The sequence below is a fragment of the Dendrobium catenatum genome, unplaced genomic scaffold (genome assembly GCF_001605985.2).
Source record: "Dendrobium catenatum unplaced genomic scaffold, ASM160598v2 original_scaffold_194949, whole genome shotgun sequence".
NCBI classification, from domain to species: Eukaryota; Viridiplantae; Streptophyta; class Magnoliopsida; order Asparagales; family Orchidaceae; genus Dendrobium; species Dendrobium catenatum.
In genome coordinates, this window is record NW_021513367.1 from 248,475 (window position 1) to 273,176 (window position 24,702).

Below are 24,702 nucleotides of genomic sequence, written 5' to 3' on the forward strand. Positions count from 1 at the left end.
GTTATTCAACAAATCCGCAACACCCAGACGGACTTAGCAGACTTTAGGCGCCAAACAAGTAATCGACTGGATAACATAGAGCGCATAGGAAACCCCGCCATTTACACCCCTTCTAGGCCGCAGTCACCTTATGGTGATGATACCAAGATCGATCATGAACTACAACGAGATCAATGCCGTCATAACCCTAGGCCCAATCAAGATACCTTAGGAAATGAGGCCCCTTGGAGAGATAATGATGCTCAGTTACTTAAGAACATTAGAATCGATGCCCCGACATACGATGGAACCCTTGACCCTCAAGTTTTCTTAGATTGGCTCAAAACGATGGATAGTTATTTCAAATGGTACAACATTTCGGAAGCTAGGAAGGTTAGGTTCGCTGAAATGAAACTCACTGGTCGAGCCAACCTGTACTGGACCAATTTGGAAAATATGCGTGAGGCTCGAGGCGAACACCGTATCACCGATTAGAGAACTATGAAGCAAGAGCTTAGGAGAAAATACCTTCCCCCATCCTACTACCCCAAGCTCCTAGATAAATGGAATAGGTTGACTTAGGGAAGCTAGCCCGTTAAAGATTACATCTCCGCATTCGACGATTTCCTGATCCATTGCAATGGTGAAGAATCTGCTACCCCTACCCAAATCCTGTCTATGTTTAGAGCTGGTCTTAGGGAAGATCTCCGAACTGAGCTTTTCACGAGAGGAATAGACACGTTAGAGGCAGCCTGCAGTCTAGTACTCGACCTAGAGGAGTCCAAGACCCATTCCCACGCTAAACATTTTGACTCCCGCCCAAATCCGTATCGAACTTCCACCTAAGCCATGTTGAGTATTAATTTATAGAAAATACCTTCCCCCATCTTAATTAAACACTATGAATGCAAATTAAGATACTTCCTTAAAAATCATATAAAGAAACACAAAAATGATAGACACTTATAGAAAATAAAAATGACAAATTTGTTAGGAAGTTCCATTAGAAAGAACATATAACAATATATATATATACAATAAAACCCTCAAAATGACCGCGAATTTTCCCATCACATGCAAATGCAAACTAGGGAAGATGCTCAAAGGAAAGGGGCTTAAAATATTTTCTAAGAGGTTGGTTTGGCGGATACACATTAGTTGTTAAAAATTACGTACTGACATATTCAATGTCAAGCTTACCACAGATTATTTATGAAAAGGTTTTCTGATTGAAGGTCAGCTATCCTAATTGTATATTTGGATGATATTGGCTTTATATGAGATTTCACTAAAGATATGACTAGTTTGAAGCATTTCTTAGCTAAAAATATTGAAATTAAAGTCCTGCCAACTTCCTATCCTCTCTAGAAAATAAAGTTAGCTTGATTTCACAAGGGGATTACTATTTCTTTGTGCTCTCTCTACACTTGTATATTCTTGATCTTTTTGTAAGAAAAAGTGAATGTTGGGATGCAAACCAATAGATACTCCTATGCAAGGTTTAAAATTGCGTAAATAAGCCTTGAGGCGTTTTTCGTCCGTGAGGCGAGGCGTAAGCATCGAGGCGGTGTAAGGCGTAAGCCTCACCGACGAAGAATTGCGTAAATGAGAATTTAAGGGTTTTAGCAAGTAAAAAATAGTAAGATTCTATCATACAATAAAAACATCTAAATGACAGTTAAAATTAGGGGAAAGTAAGAAAATAGATGCAATAAAATCATGTCCCAAAGTACAAAACCACAAAATATTAGTCTATCAAAACTCCCAAAGTACAATTAAGAAGGAACATATATAATCCAATCATGTCCCATCACTAAATGGGTCTTCAAGGGAATCTTCTCACCCCTTCCTCCTCTCCTATAGAGTCCAATGTCTTCCAATCAAAGCATGCACTCATGAAGAAGTAGACTAACACTAACAACTATTACTAAAGATGATGAATAGAACAATATGCCGGACTGCTGGGGGTCCAAGGGGGCGCTGCCCCCTGGCGGGGTCCAAGGGGTACAAAATTTTATTGTAAGAGTAATTTTGAAGTTCTATTTGTTTTTGAAGTTCGTAAGTTATTTTTATGGGAAGATACCGAGTGGTACCGAGCATGTTCCTTAGCAGTACCGAGCATGTACCTAGCGGTACTGAGCGGTACCAAGCATGTACCTAGCAGTACCGAGCAAATACCTAGCTATACCAAGCATATACTGAGCGGTACCGAGCACATACTGAGCGGTACTGAGCATATATTTGAGGCGTACGCCTCAGCCAGAATTGCGCAATTGCGCCTCTGAGGCGCGCCTCAGTCCAAGTGAGGCGTACACCTCTGCCAGGAGAGGAATTGCGTAAGCCTCGAGGCGGTTTTGGGTCAAATTGCGCAGAGGCGCGCCTCTTATTGCGCAATTTTAAACAGAGCTCCTATGAACCCTTATGTAAAAATTGTAAATAAATATAGTTCTCCTACGGGCAAAGGTCAGGATCAAAATTGTTGTTGGCAAATTCATTTACCACTTTCAACTAGATCTGAGATTTGCTTTTCTTTAAGCATGGTTAATTAACAAATGAACTAATCTACTTAAAAACATATGGATGCAGCGTATCAGATTCTTCGGCACTTAAAAATGGCTAGGATAGGGGGATTATTCTTCTGGAAAATCTTTAAAAAAAATTCTTGTTTCATTAGTGTTTATTGGGTTGGATCCATTATTGATTGTATACCCATTTTAGTATATTGTAATTCATATGGGGTGATATAGTGTTATGTGGGAATAAAAAGCAACTTGTTAGAATCAGTGTTCGGGCAAAATTTGGGGTTCTGGCCTATAGAATTTGTGAAATAATGTGGTTGGAAAGGCTTCTCGAAGAACTATTTATCCATTAAAAATGAACCATTTAAATTATTATATGATAATCAAGCTCTGATATCTATCGGTAAAAACTTAGTTTATCATGATCAAAGAAGCATGCCAAAGTTGATAGTCATTTTATCAAGGTAAAGGTTGATAATGGGATAGTTTCTCTCCTTTATACTCAATTATATTTTCAAATTGAGACATTCTGTTTAAAAATCTTCAAAATATTAAAATTGTCAAGTTGAATCATGCAGTTTGAAGGGGCGTGTAGGAAACTAGGAGTAAAATCTAGTCTTAGCGGTCTCTTTATCATGGAATTATGAAATTAATTTGGTCATTAATATTGCCTTCCCAGGTGTTTTGCATTTGACAGCCATTGTTGACTGCAGCGGTTGATCATTATTTGGTGTCCATAGATCGCTATGTTTCTATTTTAATGTTTTTAATATTTGCACTGTATATTCATGGATAGCTATTTCTATATCCTGTTATTTTGCTTCCTACTTTGGTGTGTTTAGCGTGCTTTCTACTTCTTAAGCTTTTTTCCTTTAGTTGCTTTCTTAGTCCTATTTGTTGTACCGAGAGTTTAAGCATTTGAAAAGAGTGAAATTATTCTTCACCTCTTCTTTTTCTTTTTTTTGTTAATAAATGCAAAAGATTGATACAACTCAAAGATTTCATATTTTAGATGAAGATAATAAACTTTGAGCAACACATCAGATATTCAATATTAAATGTTATCAAAAGTATTGAGGTCTATTTTGTAAGCATGTTGACTTATAAATGCAATTTATAAGACTTTCTCCTTGTATGCACGGCTTTCTTTTGGTCCTTTCTTTGTTTTTGACATGTTGTTCAGATATTGAAGTGTCTTTCCGAAAGTCTTAGAGCTCTGTGTTTTGGGTTTTTTATTATCTTTATAGGCCAATCAATTGGGAGAACAGGGTTTGCGTAAGGTTCTTCATAGTCGTGATTATAGAAGAGAAGTCAAAGGTTGCTGGAAAGTCATTGGTAAGCCCTGATGCTTGTTAGCGAACTCAACTTGAGGGGCCTTTCTATGCTTGATTTATTTAACTTTTTTGACATTGTTGTTTTTGTGCTTGCCATCTGGGATTACTTATTGCTTGTGATATGAATGTATTAGTGTAAATGCTGCACTTCTAAAATAAATTGTTTAAACTGATCTCTCTTTTAATCAACTGAGTAATATTATTCTACCTACTAATTAATGAAATTAACTTATAGTTTAGGCATTTCTCTTTTATATGACAATGTTTGCAATTCCTAGTTTTGTTGTAACATGGTTTATGGCTGGTTTAAAACTAGCTCATCACAGAGTTGGACAATGGCAGTTTTTAAAAGTTTAAGCATTATTACTGGTGGTAAGTCACTAAGTCCTGAATGGCATTACTTAATCTCATATCACTTTGCTCTTTTGATGATGCGGCTATCTTCTACTGTGGAGGGTTTATTGAAATTTTTAGGGGCGAGTGTTAAAAAACCGAATTGACCGATTTTGATGAGAGTTTAAACTGATTATTTCTGTATACATTCTCACTGAGCGGAACAAATTGGTTAGGTTTATTTAACTATCATAAAACAAGATTAAAAAGTCAAACAAACTTTCTTCTTGTTGTATTCAGAGTTTTGATAGGAAAAAAGTTTAACTTTATTGCACAAATATATCCCTATTTATAGATTTATACAAAATCTTTATTCTCTAGTAAAGAAATAAATCAATTACAGAATGCTGCTTTATTGCCGGATGCAGTCAAGGTAGGGGCTGATTTGGAGGGATTTTTGGTGGTGGTTCGGTCTTCCCATGTGGCTGTTTGGTTTTCCAATATGGTTGTTTTGTCTTCCCATGGTGGTTGTTCGGTTTCCACCTTGCTATTGTCCTATACTAAGTGCATTAACTCATTAAATGGGCTGTCTTGATAGTGGTTGTGTTTGATGGCACAATTATGTGAACTATTGAATGTTATTCCCCTTCTTTCTCCTATAAATTGGGGCTGAATTCCTTTGAGAATGGAGAGAGATTGTGAAGAATAATTGGAAACTAAAACCTATGGGTTATTTAACTTGGAAGCTATTTTTTTCTACCCCTATCTTCTGAAACTTTGTCTCAAACTTCTATCTTCTTCTGTCCACGGTTCCCATTCCAATTGTATCTTTATTCTCAAAGCTTTGATTAGTCGTATGGTGTTGTTATGTCCTTTTTTATTAGAAGTTGTAAGCGTTGTTGTATTCTGTTTTATTGTTGTGTTTGCTTGTTTATTGAAAGGAAGTCTTTTAGTTTGCAATCATAGTATTTTTTTAAATTACATCAAGTTGGTAATAGAGCTTTAGCTTGTCGTGTGAGTTTTCCTTTCCCTTTATATATATATATATATAAGTCAAATCAATCAACAAGCCAAAGTTCCTATTCAAGAGGAACATCTCCCATTAGAAATAGCGCATTCAGAACATCATGGAAGTTGTAAGGCATTCTCATCAGGGGATGAGATTTTTTCCACCATGGGAGAATTGATGCAATCAAGGTGGGGGCTGATTTGGAGGGGTTTTTGGTGGCTGTTTGGTCTTCTCATGTGACTGTTTGGTCTTCTAATATGTATGTTTTGTCTTCCCATGGTGGTTGTTCAGTTTCCACTTTGTTGTTTTCCTATACTAAGTGCATTAAATCCTCATTAAATGGGCTGTCTTCATAGGCTCCTATTGGCTGTTTTTGGTGGCACAATTATGTTAACTGTTGAATGTTATTCCCCCTTCTTTCTCTTATAAATTGGTGTTGAATTCCTTTGTGAAGGAGAGAGAGAGATTGTGAAGAATATTTGAAAAGTGAAACTTGTGGGTTTATATTACTTGCGAGCTACTTTCCTCTACCTCCCTAGCTTTGAAAACTTCATCTCGGACTTCTATCTACTTCTTCTCTCTATGGTTCCCATTCCACCTGTATCTTTCTTCTCAAAACTTTTAGTAGTTGTAAGGTGTCATTGCGCCTTATTTTATTTTAAATTATAAGGTTTTGTGCTCTTTTTATTTGAAGTTGTAAGGTGTGTCTGTTTTATAATAGTATTGTTTTATTCTATTTGTGCTAGTTTATGTTTTAAGGAAAGGAAGTCTTGAGTTTGCAATATTTATTTTTTTATTGCATCAATTTGGTATCAGAGCCTTAGGTTACATCATTGCCATAATATAATCCTTCCTAAATCAACCACCTAACTATGTAAAGAGATCGGCGTGATCTAGGTGAGCTTCCCATGGATCCCCATCTTAGCCGTGGGATCAATCTACTGAGGGATGACTAAGATTTAACACTCTCCCTTAAGTTGGGAAATATAAATATGTCATTTCTAGTCTAGTAATCAGTCTCCAAAAGGTTGAGTTATCAAGTCCCTTGGTATAAATATCTGCAAGCTGGTCTTTTGATGAGATATGATAGATACATATAAAACCACTGTCTAATTTTTCCTTTATAAAATGTATTCATTTCTATGTTTGGTCCTGTCATGCTAAGCTGGACTATGAGCTATGTTGATTGTTGATTTGTTTTCATAATGTAGCTTCATGGGTTCTTTCTACTTGATCCTTAAGTCTTTTAGAATCATCTTGATCCATAGTAGCTCACATATTCCTAAGGTCATAGCTCTGTATTCTGCTTCTGCACTAGATCTTTCCACCACATTATGTTTCTTGCTTCTCTATTTAACAACTTTTCCTCCAATAAATGTGTAGTATTCTGAGGCAGATCGCCTATCTACTAGTGATACTGCATGATCTGTATCAGTTTATGCTTCTGGGGTTATTCCACAGTCTCTTCTAAAGAGAATCTCTTTTCCCGTTTTCCCCTTAACATAGTGTAGTATTCTATCTACAGCTTGCATATGAGTCTGTTTTGGATTTTTCATGAACTATTGACCATACTTACAACAAATGCTATATCTGATATGGTGTGCAAAAGATAGATCAATTTCCTCACAAATCTTTTGTAAGTTCCCTTATCTACTTATGGATCTTCCTTAGCTTCCTCTAATTTGAGTTTTGGTTTTACTGGTGTTGATACTGATTTACAAGCTTGTTTATTTGTTTCTTTAAGAAGATCATAGATGTATTTTTGTTGTGAAATGAAAAATCTCTATTGGAGTGGATTGCTTTAATTCCAATGAAATATTTTAATTTACCAAGTTCTTTGATCTCAAATTCTCTCGTAAGACATTTCCTTTGAATCACCTTCTCCTTTTCATCATTCTTAGTCAAGATTATATTATCCACATAAACTAATAATTTTGTGACTTTCCTTGAGTTTGAGTGTTTGAAGAATAATATATGGTCCCCTTGACTCTATTGATGATCATTAAGAAGTATAATTTTTGAGAATCTTCCAAACCAAGCTTTAGGTGACTGTTTTAGCCCTTATAGAGACTTTCTTAACCTACACACCTTGTCCCCTCCAGATTTTTCCTTGAATTCTGGTGGAATCTCCATAAATCTCTTCCTCCAAGTCCCTGTGTAGTAATGCATTTTTGACACTCAATTGTCCCCGATGTCAATTATAATTAGCTGCTAGTGCGGGTAAGATTCTAACGGTTTTCATCTTCGCCACAGTTGCAAAAGTTTCTTGGTAGTCGATGCCGTATGTCTTATACCCATTTCACATGAGTCTTGCCTTATACCTTTCCAGTATATCATCAGCTTTGTATTTCATAGAGAATACCCATTTGCAGTCGACTTGTTTTTTCCCTACTGGTAGGTAGGTGATCTCCCAGGTATTATTCTTCTCCAGGGTATGTATTTCATTGTTCATAACACTTTTCCAATTATCATCTGATAAGGCCTCAGGAATATTATTAGGAATATGAATATCATTTAGTGTAACCAAGAAATTTTTGTGTGAATGTGAGAAATTATGAAAGGATACAAAGTTGGTTGTGGGTTACAATGGAGGTTTTCTTGTGTTTACCTCAATTTGAGGAGTTTGTTTAGATTCTTGGATATGTTTTGGGGCATAGTTTGGATTTTTACATCTGGAATATGTATTCCCAAGCCTCTTGTTATGAAAAATAGCTTTGTCCTCAATCTTAGGTGGGTGGGTTGGAGTTGGTAGGTTAAGAGGAGTAATCTCAGTTTTCTCATCTTTCTCAGTTTCAGTCTCCCTCTGAAGATGAGGTTTGATAAAATAGAATTTTGTTCATAAAAAATAATATCGACATATACGAGATTTTCTTGGTGGAGGGATGAAAACCCTTATATCCTTTCTGGGTGGATAAATATCCCAAAAAGAAATATTTGAGTGCTCTTGGATCTAATTTTCATCTATTTTGACTGTGAGTGTGAACATAGGCAGTGCACTAAAGATTCTGGATATAAGATTATTATGGGTTCAAAATTCGGGAAAAAAGAAGGGTAGAATATTTATTGGTATTTTTCAGTCCTAAGGTTTTTGAAGGTAGTCGGTTTATGAGATATGTGACAGTTTGAAGGGCTTCCTCCCAATAGGATTTGGGTACATTTTGGTGGAATAGGAATACACAGGTGAAGGCTAGAAGTTAGGGTGTCAATATTGAACCCGACCTGAACCTGGCCTGAAAATTTCGGGTTTGGGTTAACCCGACCCCGAAATGGGTCAGGTTCGGGTTCAACAATTCGACCTGTTTCAAAAATCGGGTCATGTTCGGGTTAACTCGTTGACACGAAATTGATCTGTTTTTGACCCGGAATACCATTTTTGACCCGGCAACCCGAGATTGGCCCGAAAATTAGATATTGATCCGTTTTTAGACAAAAAAACTAGCGCTTTTTGTTGGCACCAGGTCATTCGGGTCGGGTCGGGTTGACCCGGACCCGAAGCGGGTAGGGTTCGGGTTCGGAAAACCGACCCGTTTGCAAAAATAGGTGGGGTTCGGATTGACCCAAATAGTGCCGGGTCAGTTTCGAGTTCAACCTGAACCCGACCCGTCCCCTCAAATTTACATCCCTGCCAGAAGGTGATCATTTTTTCTTTCTGCAACCCCGTTTTGTTGTGGGGTGTGAACATAAGAAGATTTTTGAAAGTAGGAGGATATGTTTTGATTAAAGTAATCTCTAGCATTGTTGGAGCAATTTTTTTATTATTATTTTTACCTCATTTTAGTTCAGGATCATGGTGTGAAAATTGAGGAGGATAGGGCTAATATCATATTGATTTTTGCAGAAAAAGATTCAAGAGACTCGAGTGCAGTCATCAATGAAGGATATAAACTATCGGGCTCTAGAGATGTTAGGAATTTTTTAGGGTTCTCAAATATCACTAAGAATAAAATAGAAGGGCGTATCATATGTCTCATTTTTGTTTGGAAAAGAAACTCGTTTATGTTTGGCTAATTCATAGGTTTCACAATGAAAATTTTCATTTTTGTACTTATAAAAAAGTTTTGGAAACATATTTTTTAACATATTAAAAGATGGATGTCCTAACCTAAAATGATGAAGCCAAATAGTATATATTTTTATTAAATAGGGATAACACAGAATAATCATTATTGATACTATTAGATTTGTTTAGCTATTCTAGGTAGTACAGTCAATCTCTCTTCTTAGCAAGTCCAATCTTCTTCCGCGATCCTTAGTCTTGAGATAGGCTATAAGTAGGATTAAATAGGACTTGACAATTATGGTCACTGGTAAGTTTTTGCATGAAGATATATTTGTTGATAATTGAGGTACGTGGAACATATTTTTTAGAGTGAGAGAGGGAGATAAGAATATGTCTCCTTGGCCTGCTACCATGGTTAGAGAACTATTAACAATGATGATTTTCTTAGTAGTTGGGCAAAGAGTATAGTTAATGAAGTGGGTAGTGGAGTGTATCATGCGATTTGTGGCTTCTGAGTCAATGATCCATAAATCTTTCAAATGATTTCTAGAAGCACTTGTATATTCTGTGATCAAGCACGACATAAGAAAGATGATATATTACCTATAAGGATAAACATATCATTTCCTTATGGACTCAATAACAAAACGGAAATAGGAAACTTATGTGAAAGTGTAAAAGAAGAAGATGAATGTGATTTTTTAAGGGATACCAGGAGGTTTTTTAGCCTATCAATATCTTATTTATTGAGCTCTCTGAATTTGTACTGCATTTCCAGGTGGCCTGACTTGTTTTAGTGTTAGCTTGTGATGTGCTCTTTTGTCCATATCTTTGATTCCACTCTTTATTAGGGGCTTTCAATGTATCTTCTTCTAGCATGTCTTCTTTGTATGTCTTGATTTATTGCAATAGCTGCACAAAAGGGAGTCTTTGTCTTTATATTTTGAGGAGTCCTTACCCTTTTTTTCCCATGATGTCTCTTTGATTGTCATAATTACTGAACCTTTAACAACCTTTTGGCTACAACATTATCCCTTCTCGGCTTTTTTTAGCACAAATGAGAGAAATGGCCTCATTTAATGATGGTGTCTCTTCTTTGCCATGTATCTGAACTTTAACCTGATCAAACTCCGCATTTTGTCACACAAGAAAATCATACACTCTATTTTTCTCAATTAAAATTTTCAAGATAATAGTATCTTCTGGTCACTTGGTTTCTATGTATTTTTAGTGATCAAGTTCTTCCCACAAGTTTTGAAGGAGATTGGCATATTCTGTCACAGTCTTGCTTCCATGTTTTGTGCTTCCCACCTTGACCTTAATTTCGAAGATTTGGGCAACATCCCGAGCTTTTGAGAAGATTTGTTTAGAGACATCCCATATGCCCTTTTCAGTAGATAGGAACATAAATGTATCACTAATTTCTAGAGTCATGAAATTTCATAGCCATGACATAATCATGGAGTTCTCTTCATCCCATGCCAAAAAATTAGGATCTCCTTCTTTTGGTCCTCCTCCAAGGAAGTGGTGCATCTTTCCTCGCCCTTTCAAGTAAGTCTTCACAAATTGAGACCACTTCAGGTAGTTCTTCCCATCTAGGCGATATAAATGTTGCATACTTTGGAGATCACCTCATCCTTGGTGCTCCATAGAATCCTCAATTTGGTCAATACTATGGGATGGATTAATTTTAAAAATTTCGGTGTCAAATGATAGCAATGAAGGCTGCTTGGAATTTTACCCTCCGGATTCTGGCAAGGGTAATGAAGGTCGATGCTTGTTATAGCAGCTCCTGTTTGGCTTGATACATACGCACGAACAACTTTCCACATATGTCCGAGTCTTCCAGACATATGCTTCTTCGTGTTCGGACGATTCCTCCAAAAGAAATGTACGAGACTTCTATTCAAGTGTTCCGGTCGATACGCACGGGTTTGATTCCTTCAATAGACATGCACGAGACCTCTTCTCTCTCTCGATCGACTCTTTCAATCTATACACATGAGCGTACATAGGTAGACGTTTGTTCGATTCCTTCAATTCTCTCTATTGACGCACAAGCGCCTCTAGGCATGAACGAGACCTCGTCGATTCTTCTAGTTGACCGTATGTAGGCGTTCGGCTTGCATGGCATGCAGAGAAGACCTCTTGCGCTCGACAGGCATGTTCTACTTTGCCTCTTCTGGCCGCATGTTCGTTCGATTGCACGCATGCGGGAATTCTCCCTCTCAGTTTTGCTTTGGGCATGCAGGGAGGACCGCTTGTAGGGAGGGCTAAAGAAACGAAACAGACTGCTCGATGATCAATGTTCAACAACAATGAAGGCTACCTTTTTTGCTTCCTTCGTATATCCCCTCACGAAGATTTGCAATGGTATCGACAATAAAGGCCTACTGTGGCTTTGATACCATGTTGAATTCAGAGATTTGAGAGGGAAAAAACTTAACTTTGTTGCACAAATATATCTCTATCTATAGATCTATACAAAATCTCTAATAAAGAAATAAATCAATTACATAATCTTGCATTGTGCCCTAATATAATCCTGCCTAAATCAGCCACCTAACTATGGAAAGAGATAGGAGCGATCAAGGTGAGCCTCCCATGGATCCCCATCACAGGTGTGGGATCAATCTGCTATGTTATGGCTGAGATTTAACGCTTCTTATATTTGAAAATTTTAGAATATTAGATATGGCTTATAAATTGAATTTGCCAATACGAATAAATTAATATTTTTTAAATGCCTTTTCCCTACTTTTTGCTATTGTTTGCAATCTTTGGATTTGATTGATATTTAGTGGATCTGTTTGTTTCAACTTTCATCTTTTGATTATTTTTAGACTGATAAATTTACTCCATGTAGTGCATGCTTTTTGTAGTTAATCTATAAGTGAGATATACTTGCAAAATTGGTTTTATGTTTTAGTAATGAAGAAACGAGGTACCAATTTAGTGTATATGTGATTCCAAAGTTATTAAATTTGAATCGCAGCATGCAAACTTTGTCTGTTGCCTTGTTGACGGGTGACCTAAGGGAGGTTGTTGTTTGTCACTTCTTAATAGAATCAATATTGTAATTAGAACAGAACTTGGATGGACATTTGGTGGTATTCGAAAATGTGATATGTGCAAAGTGCTTTCTACATAAAATTAAGAATCATTATTCTGAGATGAAGTTCATAGTTGACTTCTCGCTTTCCAGTATATACTTTAGTTAATTATTCAAATGCTAAAATACAGATAACATTCTATTTTAAGTAGTATTATCCATAGTTGACTTCTCGCTTTCCAGTATATACTTTAGTTAATTATTCAAATGCTAAAATAAAACTAGCATTCTATTTTAAGTAGTATTATCATATATTAGAGAAAAGGATTACAATGGTCTCCCTACTTTTTATGAATATTCAAAATGGTCCTTGATTATGTGAAAGTCTGAATGTGGTCCCTTAAGTCCATAAATAGAGACATAAATAGTCTTGTTGATGGGGACATCAGAGCTTCGAAAGTCTATCAGAGACATGGCCGTCGATCTACGACCACGATCGAGTCGATTTATTTTTAAGTCATATTATGTATTTGTCTTTTTATTATTTTATGTTTGTATTCGCTTTTGTTATTTTCCGCTTTTACCACTTACTTAAGGGATGTCATGTGTAAGCCCAAAAGGAATTGTCGTCTTTTACTTTTGAGTCCTTTGTATGAGGCTATATATATCCCTTATGTTATCTTTTCTTGGTTAATGAATGAATGATAAAATTTTCTCCGTGTTTGAGTTATTGTGAGAGCTTGAGAGAGATTGGAGTGAAGTCCCTTGGAGAGGGAAACAGATCACCCACCAACCTTGGAAGTGTCTAGGTTTGTGATTCTTTCTTCTCTATCTCTTTTTTCCCTTTCCCTTCATCCACTAGCTGCCGGCCTAGGGTATTTCCAAACCCCTAAGTCACCAGCCACCCTAGTCCCCCCACACCACCTGTTGGCTAGACCCAATCCCCACCACCATCCACGGCCAACCGCCACACCGCCGGCCCCTCCCATTGGTTTCCTCTCATCTCCACTTGCCTTAAGTCTTTCATATTTTATGTAGCTTTATTAATGCTCAAATTCAAATCTATTTGAATTTGAAATAGTTACCTAATTTATAAATCCTATTTTAGAAAACTTACTAATTTATAGCCTATTTAAATTTTGAATTAAATTGGGATGAAATCTTTCATTCCAAATTTAATTTATTAAGTTAGGAAAGCATTGAATGCCTCATTAAATCCCCTTCCCTCTCTCTATTTCAGCCGCCCCCCTATGGGATCTCATTGGAAATTATTTCCAAATTCCAAATTACTCTCTTGAAATAATTCAAACCTCCTCTCCCTCTCTCTTGGCCGAAATCCCCATGCCCCCACTTATTTAATTTCTTTCCAAAAGAGAGTCTGTCATATTGGAATTAAATAAACCTCTCTCCCTCTCTCTTGCCCGCCGCTCCTCTCTCTCTTTCCCTTCATTTAGTCCTTTCAATCAAGGGTACTAATTAAGGAGTTGTTTGAATCAAATCCCATCCACCAAAATCTGAACCCAAAGTTCTTCCCCTAGCCTTCTTCTTTGGCAGGCCACCCCTTCCTTCTCCTCCACTTCAACTCTTGAGAGAAACTTCTTTCTCTATAGTGGAGTCTTCAAGGGAAACAACAATGATCTTCATCCACTCATCCACCCTTCGAAACCAATGAATGGTCGATCCGGAACTTGACTGCGGGCTCACTTACGATGAGCAAGGGAACATTAACATCCTCCACTCCACCTTCTTCCACTTCAACCCGAAAGTCGATAATTCCATTGAACAGTACGTGGAACGCATCATCTTTACACTTTCGGAAGCCATCGACGAACAACTTGCCAACGTCCAGTGGAAAATTGTTTCCAGACAACCACTTAGGTGAACCCCTTTTTACTTATTTTTCTAATCCGCTAATCTTGTAGGTGGTGATCAATTCGCAAGGAATCGTGCCTCACCCTCTGCCTCCGACTAGTAAACATAGGATTTGAGTGTACTTTCTATGTTTTCTTATCTCATTGTTAGATTAGAGATTTTTGTTGAGTAACTACTTAATTCGTATGTTGTTGAAATTCTAATTGTTTTGATGATTCAAGAACTTAGCATATGAGTTGTCCTAAGCATAGCTACCCCTCTTACGTTTTTCGTTTTCGTTTAGTGGCTAATAGTCTTAATTGTTATTTGTTCTTATCAAAATCATGCAAGTTCTTTTCGCATTCATCTAAAGCATATTTAGTCCTGCATCACTTGTTGTTCAAAAATAATGGAAAAGTAACCAAAATTAATGATAAACATTTCAAAAAAGTTATCATGTTATGGATGGTGGGGGTATTTTTTTTGGAATGCAATTTTTTAATTATGCTAAATCCTAAATATTGGGACAAGACTAAACGGAGACACGTGGCTCTATTCTTAAGCAACTCCCGCACTCCTTGCACGTGGCTCTCTTCTTCACACTACAGTAGTGACAAGAACTTGCTTTGCTAGGAAGCAAGCTTGTAAGGATTCCTTTCTTCCCCTTAGTCCCATTAGATAGGCGGCTTTGTTTTTACGTTACTATTTTGTCTCCTTACACTTGACTCTTTTCTTCCCACCCCAGCAGCGATGAGATCCGCTCGACTAGGAGGCGAGCGTCGACAAGCATGTGAGTATTCCTTTCTTCCTATGGTGTCACCACTTGATGGATCAAACAAGAAGATGAGTTGGCGGTTCTAACCCTCTCCTGCCCACTCAAAAACGATTACGCAACAAGCACTTAACTCAGTTTGAAAAATGAATGCAAATAAATTTTTTCAATTTTTTATTTATATGAGGTTGTTGATTGATAAAAAAATGAAATGAACAAAAAATAGAGATCAATAGATTCATCGTTTCAGACGGTGGCAAAAAATAAAAACAAAATTTTCGAAAGACGTGACTCTTTGGCTAATACAAAACCACGTTGAAATGAAAGAAGTAATACTCATACGCTTATTTCAATTTCAAAACTTTGCTCTCTAGCTCTCGTTTACTTGCTTCCGTTCTTCTCTTGATCCCTCGTTTTTTTATTTTGATTCAATCTCAGTCTCAATATACATGCAGGCCAAATCCGCCTTCTACATGTGAGGCCGAATCAAACGCCAGATTACTCTTCACAGGTAAAACCTTTGCTAATCCGCAAACTTACTCCTGACGAGTTGAATTTTAAATTTGAAGACTTAATGCCGTTGATATCTGATCCGGGTAGAATGAATTTTAAATTTGAAGACCCTGCCCCGTTAATCTTTGATATGAGCAGGAAGAAACAATTATAAATGCTGTCCGGACCTCCCCACGAGCTAGCAAACAACTATAAACTTAAGTACATATGGGGCAAAGTCTGATCTACACTAAAATAAACAAACATGCTACTTTCAAAGGGAACCAGTAAGTCTTATAAACACTACTGGCAACTTTTAAGGTAGTTGTAATATCTGTCAACCAAAAAACTAACGAGCATCTTAGCCTATAAGACCCACGCATGAATTCTCTATCTCTGCCCCAATCGTTTGCACGCAATCCGATTGCCTGTACATTTCCTTGCCTTTTTGATTGCTTTTTACCTAAACCTATACATGAATCGTGCCTTCACTTGCACATTGCTTGCGTGAACTATCCAAAATTGGTCGAGATCTTCAATTAGAGAAATATGAAATTTAAATTGCTTACTTTTGTGTCATATATGCATGATTGTTTCAATTGTTTATATGGGTTTGTCATTTTAACAACAAATAAGTTAAATAGACATGTATTTGTCAAATTGTGAAGACCGCACCATTGATTTTTTTTTTTAAAATTGGGCTGATAAAAATCAAATTGAGGACCCGCAATACTGATCTATGATCTTGGCGAATGAATTTTAAAATTGAAGGCGTTGATTTTTAATCTAGGTGAGATGTCTCTAACTTCGAACACCTCGTGCAGTTGAATCTTTAATCCCGACGAGTTAAATTTAAAATTTGAAGACTTTATGCCGTTGATATCTTATTCGGGTAGAATGAATTTTAAATTTGAAGACCTTGTGTCGTTAATCTCTGATCCGAGCAGAAAGAAACAATGATAAATGTTGTCCCGACCTCCCCGTGAGCTAGCAAACAACTACAAATTAAAATACCTATGGGTAAAAGTCTAATCTACACTAATATAAACAAACATGCTACTTTCTAAGGGAAGTAGTAAGTCTTATAAATAATGCGGGAAACTTTTAATGGAGCCATAAGACCTGTCAACCAAAAAACTAACGAGCATCTTTCTTGTTAGGGTTGTAAGACCCATGAATGGGCTACTTCCAAAGGGAAACAGTAAGACCTGTTTTGCTCAAATAAGTAAGCTACTTTTGAAATGCATAAGTTATAAGACCTAACTAAAAACCAAAACTAACGGACAACTACTAAGTGGAGTAGTAAGTCCCACTCCAAATTAAACCTACAGATATCTTGTAAGGGAGTCATAAGACCTGTCAAATAAAATTAACGGGTATCTTAGTCTAAAGGACTAGGTTGTAATACCCACTTTCAGACATCTTCCAAAAGTTGTAAGGCTTGTTATTTGAGAGAAACTCCTATGAGAAATTTTAAACTCTCAAATTAAATTTGAATCAACTGGCATCTTAGCCTATAGGGCTAGGTTGTAAGACCCGCTAACAGACAACTTCTAAGTGAAGTTGTAAGACCCACACGTGAGAAAAATTGCTAAATAAATTGCAAGACCCTAAAATCCAAACAAATAAAACTAATGGGCATGCTAGTCTATAGGGCTAAGTTTTGAGGCCCACAAGTTGGCTACTTCTAATAGGAGTCGTAAGATTCGCTTTGCGGGCTAATTACAATAAAAATTGTAAGCCTCGATTCAAATTCAAACACCCGGGCTACTTCTAGGAGAAACCATAAGACACGCTTCATTTTAAATTTCTAGGTAACTTCTAAATAAAGTTATAAATCACTTGAAAATAAATTAACTAATATTACTAAGTTTTTTGTTTGACATTTGCACCAAAACTTTAAAATGGTGGGATTTATTGGCGTGGCATTGAAGAATGCATTATGGGCAGCAAACATGGAAACTACTATTAGCCAATTCACTTTTAGAATCAAGGAGCTAGAAAAATTAGATCATGCAGTCTTTTAATGGTTAAATGAGAAGCCTCCAAGTGAAAGTTTAAGATCTCATTTTAACTTTATCCCAAAATGTGACATTTGCTCAACATTATATATGAATTTTTCAATGCTTTCATAGTTAATGCTACAGAATTGCCAGTTGTTTTAATGCTTGAAAGTATTAGATCTATAGTTATGATAAGAATGTTAAAGAATAAGGAGAAGGCCATGAAATAAAGTGAAAAATTATGTCCAAGAATTCGGGAGGAATAAACATGAAGCTGATACATGCATTGGTTATATAGCTGATGTTAACAACTATGAAATAAATGCTATACATGGAGCCTACTACATGTTGGATTTGGTGTCCAAGTTGTATGGTTGTAGGAGGTGGGAATTAAATAAAATACCCTGTGAATGTGCTTGTGTTATAGTTCATATGAATATGGGTGATTGTGTAGACTATGTTGATCCATGCTATTTTGTTGAAATTTACATGCAAACTTATGAGTGCAACATTATGCCTTTAAATGCCGTTGAAGAGTGGTCAAATAGTCCCAAGATTTCATCATTGCCCCTAATATATAATAAATCAAAGAGAGGAAAGCTACCTAAGATACAAAGAAGGGCGGCTGATGAACAATCATTACGTTCTCATAAAAAAAAGTTCAATAGAGTCACAATCAAGCTTCATTGTAGTAAATTTTAAAATCTAAATTTATTTCATTTTGAAATGACATTTGATTTAATTATAAAGGCAATCACAGTTTGAACTAGCATTGCAACCTTTTATGCAAGGAAAATATTTTATTCTTTAATACAAAAACATCAAGTCTTTCTCCTTTTACATGTGGTATGTGAATTTTTTTTCTCTGTTATGTCATGTTAAGAGTCAAATTCTCATTTAAATCTAATAAAAAAAAGATTATTTCTAATATTTTCTAACTATGTCTTTTAGGTCTATCTCTACCTTTCTTAACATAGGCCAAATCTAATACATCCAATATCTTTAATAAATTATCTATTTTACTCTACTTGCGTCCTATATAAAATATATATATATATATATATATATATATATATTTCAAATGATTCATATAAGAAAAAAAACTTTTACTCTTTATAAAAAAGTAATTTCCATCAACTAAATATATATTTCATTTTTCTCTAAAATAAAAATTTTAATAAAATTGATACATAAATTTAAAATTCACTTTTCTTTCACTATAATATATTTAGAATAAAAAAATGTCAAACAAAAATGCCAAAATAAACTTGTTGGCTTTATGCGCATTCTTGATAGGCTTCTCTTTATATACAAACATATTTGTTGTACACGAGAAAATATAGTTAATTGATAATTATATTTAATAAGTAATTCAACAAGAAAAAATTTCTAAAAATACACATATTTTTAACATCATTAACTCTAACATTTAGTACTTTGGATGATGAGATCATTTAAATTTTTATTTAAAAAGTAAAGGGACTAAATTGGGGCTTTTAAATAGTTGGGGACTATTTTGATCCTTCATAAAAAGTCAAGGGATCATTTTGGTCCTATCTTTATCATATTATGTCATTTATTTGTGTGAGTCTACATTTCACCTATTTAATTACGATGCAGTAGCCTTATATGAAATTTGTGTTTGAGTTTATAATTTTCTTCTACTATTATGACTATGCTAATTATTTATAGGTAAAAAGAAGCTCTAACAGATCAAAACTGACCAAAGCAAACTGAAGGCTGAACTATGATTTTAATTGTATTATAAAATGGTTTTATTTATGATTTTTGAGAACTGACATTGTTAGTTTATCTCCGAAAATTAGTAAAACTGAAGCAAATCAAACTATGCTCACCCTCAAGCTATATCTTAGCTAGGAATGAACAGCTAAAAGCAATGGTAATGATGGCTGTCTCTCAATGCATAAATGAATACCAAATGACTCATAAAGGCGAATCAGAAAGTTCTACAAGTTTAATGGCATGCTTAATGATGTCTTTCTATTTCAAAATTTTTTATTTGGTATAAATGGCAAGTTCGCTTTCTTTGTCACATTTAATTTTTGTTTGTTTCATTATTTTAATTTTTCATTACTATTTGTAGATTTTTCTTGCTTTTAATGACTGGATGCTGCTAAATGTTTTATTAAATTATTATCCAATTACTTGAAAATTGGAGAAGCTTGTGTTACAATTTGATAGGCAACTGTTTTTTCTGGCCTAATTTGTTTGATGCCGAGACACATATTCACATGTTTTAGTTTTGATCATGTCATTTGCAGCCGCTGCTCTGCCTTGGAGGCCAAGTATAAATGTAAGCATGCGAGCACGTATTTTATTTGAGAGAAGTGAAGAGCGCAAATGGAAGCCTGAAGAGCTTGAACTTATCAAAAGGTTATCCAAAGTATATATTCGTTTTTGGAGTTGTTTTCTACCATGAATATTTTGATATTAAATATATTATCTTACTTGTGATCTAAACTGCATCTTCATCTAATCTTGGTTGATGCTATTCTAGAAATGACTACATTTTCTTAGGACCGGCTTTTTCATATTCTATGAAATATGCAGCTGGGAACATGATGTTTATTTCTTTGAAAAGTTCCCAAACAAATCCTTGCCTATAAGTACATGAGAAATCTTGAACGTCTAAAACTTGATAAAACCGAGATTTAATTGAAAATTGACAAAATAAACTTCAAGCTCTAAACCCTAGAAGACTTTAAATTAGAAGAAGCTCTCCGTACTAAAGCTAGACTTAGACCATCATCATCATCATTAGCCTTATTTGAGTTATTTAGACAAACTCTATGAGTCCTTGTCCAATCATTACTGTTTAGTGTGGTTTGCATTGTGCTCTTTTTTTACTTCTTGATCCCTTCACATTAATTTAATATGCCTATCTTATTTGTGTATCTTGTATCCTACATTCTACATGCTCAAATCGCTCAACTCTATTTCCATTATATTATCTTTAAGAAATGTTTCCATTTTATGTATCTCCATCGCAATGTCTTCTTTCCTATTTTGTCACACACCCATCATAAGATTTTCAGTCTGTTATACTCAACTTGGTTATCACTGAAATTTTTATTATTCCAACACTTGGAGCAATATAACTCATCCAATCTAATTGCATTTTTAGCATATTTTTTTTTTATCTTTCGTGATATTCTCATATTGCTTGGTAGTCATGTGGTGCCTGCTTATTTTATTACCCATCCTTAATCTCGAAAGGTTATATCCTTATACATGTCTTATTCTTCTTAATAATAAAATATATAGATATTTTAGCCTAGACAACTAAGTATTACTTGATCTTCTCGTAATTTTGAATCATAATTATTAGTTTTACACCACTAATTTTAATGCTAATTTTAAAAATATCTTTAATTGTGCAAATTTTTTAGCGGTCTTACTAATTAGAATGGTTATTCGCATGCAGCATGTACTAATATGCCTCATTTTAAACATCTTTTGTGGACATCTCTATAACAAAAATATATAAACTCAATAATTATTCTTGATGTGATCCGACTATGATTTGAAACTTTTTGGTAATGCCATGCAACTAGTCATCACTCATTACATATATCTTTGATAACTCTGACATAACTAAATAAATATATTTTTTTTGCGATTTATTCTTACATTAATTGAATTAGCTGAACAAGTTCTTCTATGTTAGATTTTTTTGACATAAAATAAAATCGATTCTATTATGCTAATTTGTTTTTTCTAAGCCTATTTTTCGTTACCTTCATCCATCACTTTCTGAATCATGTTGATTCCTTTATTATCACAATTCTAAACTTTTTTTTTTGTTCTTGAATATTAGTACCAAAACACTTCTCCAATCATGCATAATAATTATCTATAGTCTTCTAAAATTTTTATAGTAACATTCTTAGAGTAACTAGCCGTCTATCTCATTTAATTTTGCGTCTTTGAAAGTACCTATCTTGAAAGATTAGTAACTTTCCTCCTGCCAAGTTTTATAGGCTACCTTGGGTAAGTTGTTTCTTTTGATTTCTATTTTTATACCTCCAAGACACATCAAAAACTTTTGTTCTATGTTATGTGGTTAAATGTTTTCCTAAAACTAACTTATTTTCTTTGTAATAATAAACCTGTGACCTCCTATTTGGAGATAAAATGCATATTTATGGTTTGATTGCTCCATTTTTTTAAAATTAAGTTCTCTTGTTACTTTTTTTTCCTTAAAATTTATTAGTTGTCATGAGTCATATTCTCCTTTTTTTTTTAAATAACAAATTGTTCTTACCTTTTTTTTTTAAATAACAAATTGTCACGAATCATGATCATGTGCTGCAAAATCAAATAGCTTTTCCATCGCATTTTATCTTCTATAACTTGCTCACCACGGATGTTTTCATAGCTTCTGCCAATAGAATCTATATATCCATTTAATTTTCACTACTAATAATTAAACTCTTACTATTTCATCCATCTCTTGAAAAAAATAATTTTTAAACTATCTTTCATTCCATGTTTGGTAGCTTAACCATGAACCACATTTATAATGCCTATTATTAACTTATTAGCAATATCTTTCACCACTTTATTAATGTCATCAATTTTATTTTTAAATCTTTTATCCATCTACCCTAGCTTTTCTTAATGTTAATCTTCTTGATATAAAATATTGTATCACCTTCTAGTTCCTTAACATCTTTGAATTTTTTCATCATTTACATTTTGTTGCTCGCATACTTATGACATTTGTTCTTCTTTTAATCTTTATCTCAATTAATGCTTTGGTCTTCTCATTATGAAATTTCAAATTCTTAGTAGTTCTAATCTTAGTTGAATCTAGTCAAATATTGTATATTTTTCACCATGATTAGATCAAGTTGCGGTGCATCACTTGTGGGAGATATTATTGTTGGCATTTGCCTGTTTCTCACAAAATTTTGATTAATTAGGCTTTAGCGTTGTTAAGCGTTGTTAAAGGAGAATTGGGCGCTTGGGTGAGGTGAAGCATCACGCACCTCAGGCGAACTTCATTGCTAAGGCATGCCTAGGCGGATGGACATTTTTTTCTTAACCCGGCATTTATTGAGGCAAGCACCTTGTTCTGATTTAAGTGATAGATGCAAATACTCCTTATGCCAAAGATGAGATTGCTTTTGATAATGGTGATGATAACGTGAGATTTAAAGAGTTGAGAAGAGCATATAGGTAGGTGAAACAAGGAATTGCTCTTGGAAATAAACTAGATCAAATGTATGTGGAAGAGCGTCAAATTTTTTATTAATAAATTTTGAAGAAGAAGAGGATGACTTGAGGAGACAACAAATCAAATGGATGGATATAATTTTAGTGATATATAAGATATTATGGATAATAATAAAGATGGAATAGATGGTACTCAAAATTTCATTATTCATCTCTTATATGCTAAGAACTTTAGGTTAATTGTACTTATTACTTAGTAAAATTTTTGAAATTTTAAAGAAATGGAAATTGATGATTTGTCATTTTACCTAATCAAATATCATATGATGATTATTATTTAATACTATTCAGAAATATTTCTTATTAATAAACTAAATTTGTACATGATAGTCTTTTATTTTTTCTCCCCACTTCATTCGAGCAAATATTTATGGTGGCACTTAAGAGCTTTAGGTTTTAGGCAGCCATATCACTCCGTGAATTTTAAGTGCTTTTGTTGTCACTGGCGGCACATTGCTTATTGTGACATGCTAGCATAACTTCAACTATTTTTCATCACGATCAGGTTGTCATTTTACGTTGCTTCTGTGGATGACCGTTGCATTAGCAAAATTTAGATCTGGTTTCGATTTATGGATTTTAGCTTAAATTTTATAATTGATTGATTTCAACCCTCAATCATTCTCATCTTTGTTTGGAACCAACAACGGTGATTTTAAAGCTAGTAAAAGTTGCATATCAAAGACCTGTTAAGAGTAATAAATCTGTGATGAATTTTATTTATTATTGTTATGAGTAATACGGACTTGAGTGTGTCAGTTTTTTAGTATCAAACATTGTTTATGTACTTTCCTGGTTAGAATGAAAAAATGTATACTTTCTGCTATTTTGTAACTTAGTTATTTGACTTGGTTTCTAGTTTCTTGTCAGTCTAAATGATTTCTTAATTGTTGAAAGCCTTTTTTTGTTGCTTATCAAACTGAGCTAGTTTTCTTGTAAAGATATCATGCAGCACATGGACCAAAATGGAAGGAAATGGCTGATATGCTTGGGAAAAGTAGAGTTCATGTAAAAGATGCTTGGCGAAGGATAAGGTTGCCAAATCGAAAGCTAGGTATGCTTGCTTGTTAAACAACAATGTGTTTTGTGGCGCTTTCTCGTTTTTTAAACAATTTATGGCTCTATGTGAACTTTGCATTTTAGGTAATAATGAATGCTTTTACTGATCTTTCAATTTTACAACTTCATGGTTCTCTAAATTTTCAATTTCTATGTTTTTCCATATTCAATGTTGCCCCTCCAAGTATAGTAGCATAGTTTTCATTTCAACAGTTGTTTCAATGCTGTAATAGAGATGAACTAGGACAGTTGAGGTTTTATTCGAATCACACTGAACAATTAATAGAAAAGATAAATGATTTACTTTTTTTCGAGTATCAATAGATCAGCCAGTTTTAGGGTTTGAGAACATTGTAGAGGCTAGGGCTTGCAAAGGAGCTTCGTTAGCTCCTGGTGCTTTAGCTTTGGCCTCTAAAAACCTTGATCTTGATGACTAACTTTAATGGACGGGGGCCAAAATGTTGGCTTTTATGGGTTAAGAGCTAGCTCTTTAGCTTAATAAAGTTTAATGCAATTAAACATCTTTAGTAGTTGCTAGTTATCATCATCATTCTGTCTTCACTCCCATAGTTAATGATTACTTGTTGAAGGCAAAGCTTTTTACCAAAGTTAATTGCATCTTGATCTACCACTGATTATTGTTGTAAGCAGTACCTCTTTTAGAAATGCTGATCATCTTTTGTCCCAATTGATTGCATCTGACTTCTAATGATCATTTTAGGTTGCAAAGATCACATGTGGCCCTCAATAACTACTCTGATGACTTTGACCTGCTCCAATGCCTTCAACCAATTTATGTTCAATTAAGACTCTTAGAACTATTATTGACATAAGCAATTGATCAATTCGTTGATGCCTCTTTCTTTTGCCTCCATGGGCCCTTCAAGTTTGTTTGTGCTAAAGATGCTAATGACCTTGGCACTGTGTGGCTCAGGTTGGTACAAATAGGATCAAAAGGTTGAAAACTATTGCCCAAGCTTGGTTTGATAGTTTGGTCAACTATTCTGCATGGCTATGTTGCACCGTTACGGATACAGCGA

At 34.8% G+C, this 24,702-nt stretch overlaps 1 protein-coding gene across 3 annotated transcripts in view; it reads left to right on the forward strand.

Moving 5' to 3' along the window:
- Positions 1–23,689, forward strand: part of LOC110114021 (RNA polymerase I termination factor) — a 33,778-nt gene extending 10,089 nt beyond the window's left edge. For 2 of the 3 annotated variants that reach the window (XM_020846768.2, XM_020846769.2), the window contains 3 exons: positions 3,746–3,833; positions 19,627–19,738; positions 23,545–23,689. In XM_020846768.2, coding sequence (XP_020702427.1) covers positions 3,746–3,833; positions 19,627–19,738; positions 23,545–23,674 — 330 coding nt within the window. In that variant the 3' untranslated portion in view covers positions 23,675–23,689. Of the gene's footprint in view, positions 1–3,745; positions 3,834–19,626; positions 19,749–23,544 lie in introns of all 3 variants that reach the window. The other variant, XM_020846770.2, reaches the window with a different exon arrangement.
- The last annotated feature ends 1,013 nt before the right edge of the window (positions 23,690–24,702 follow it).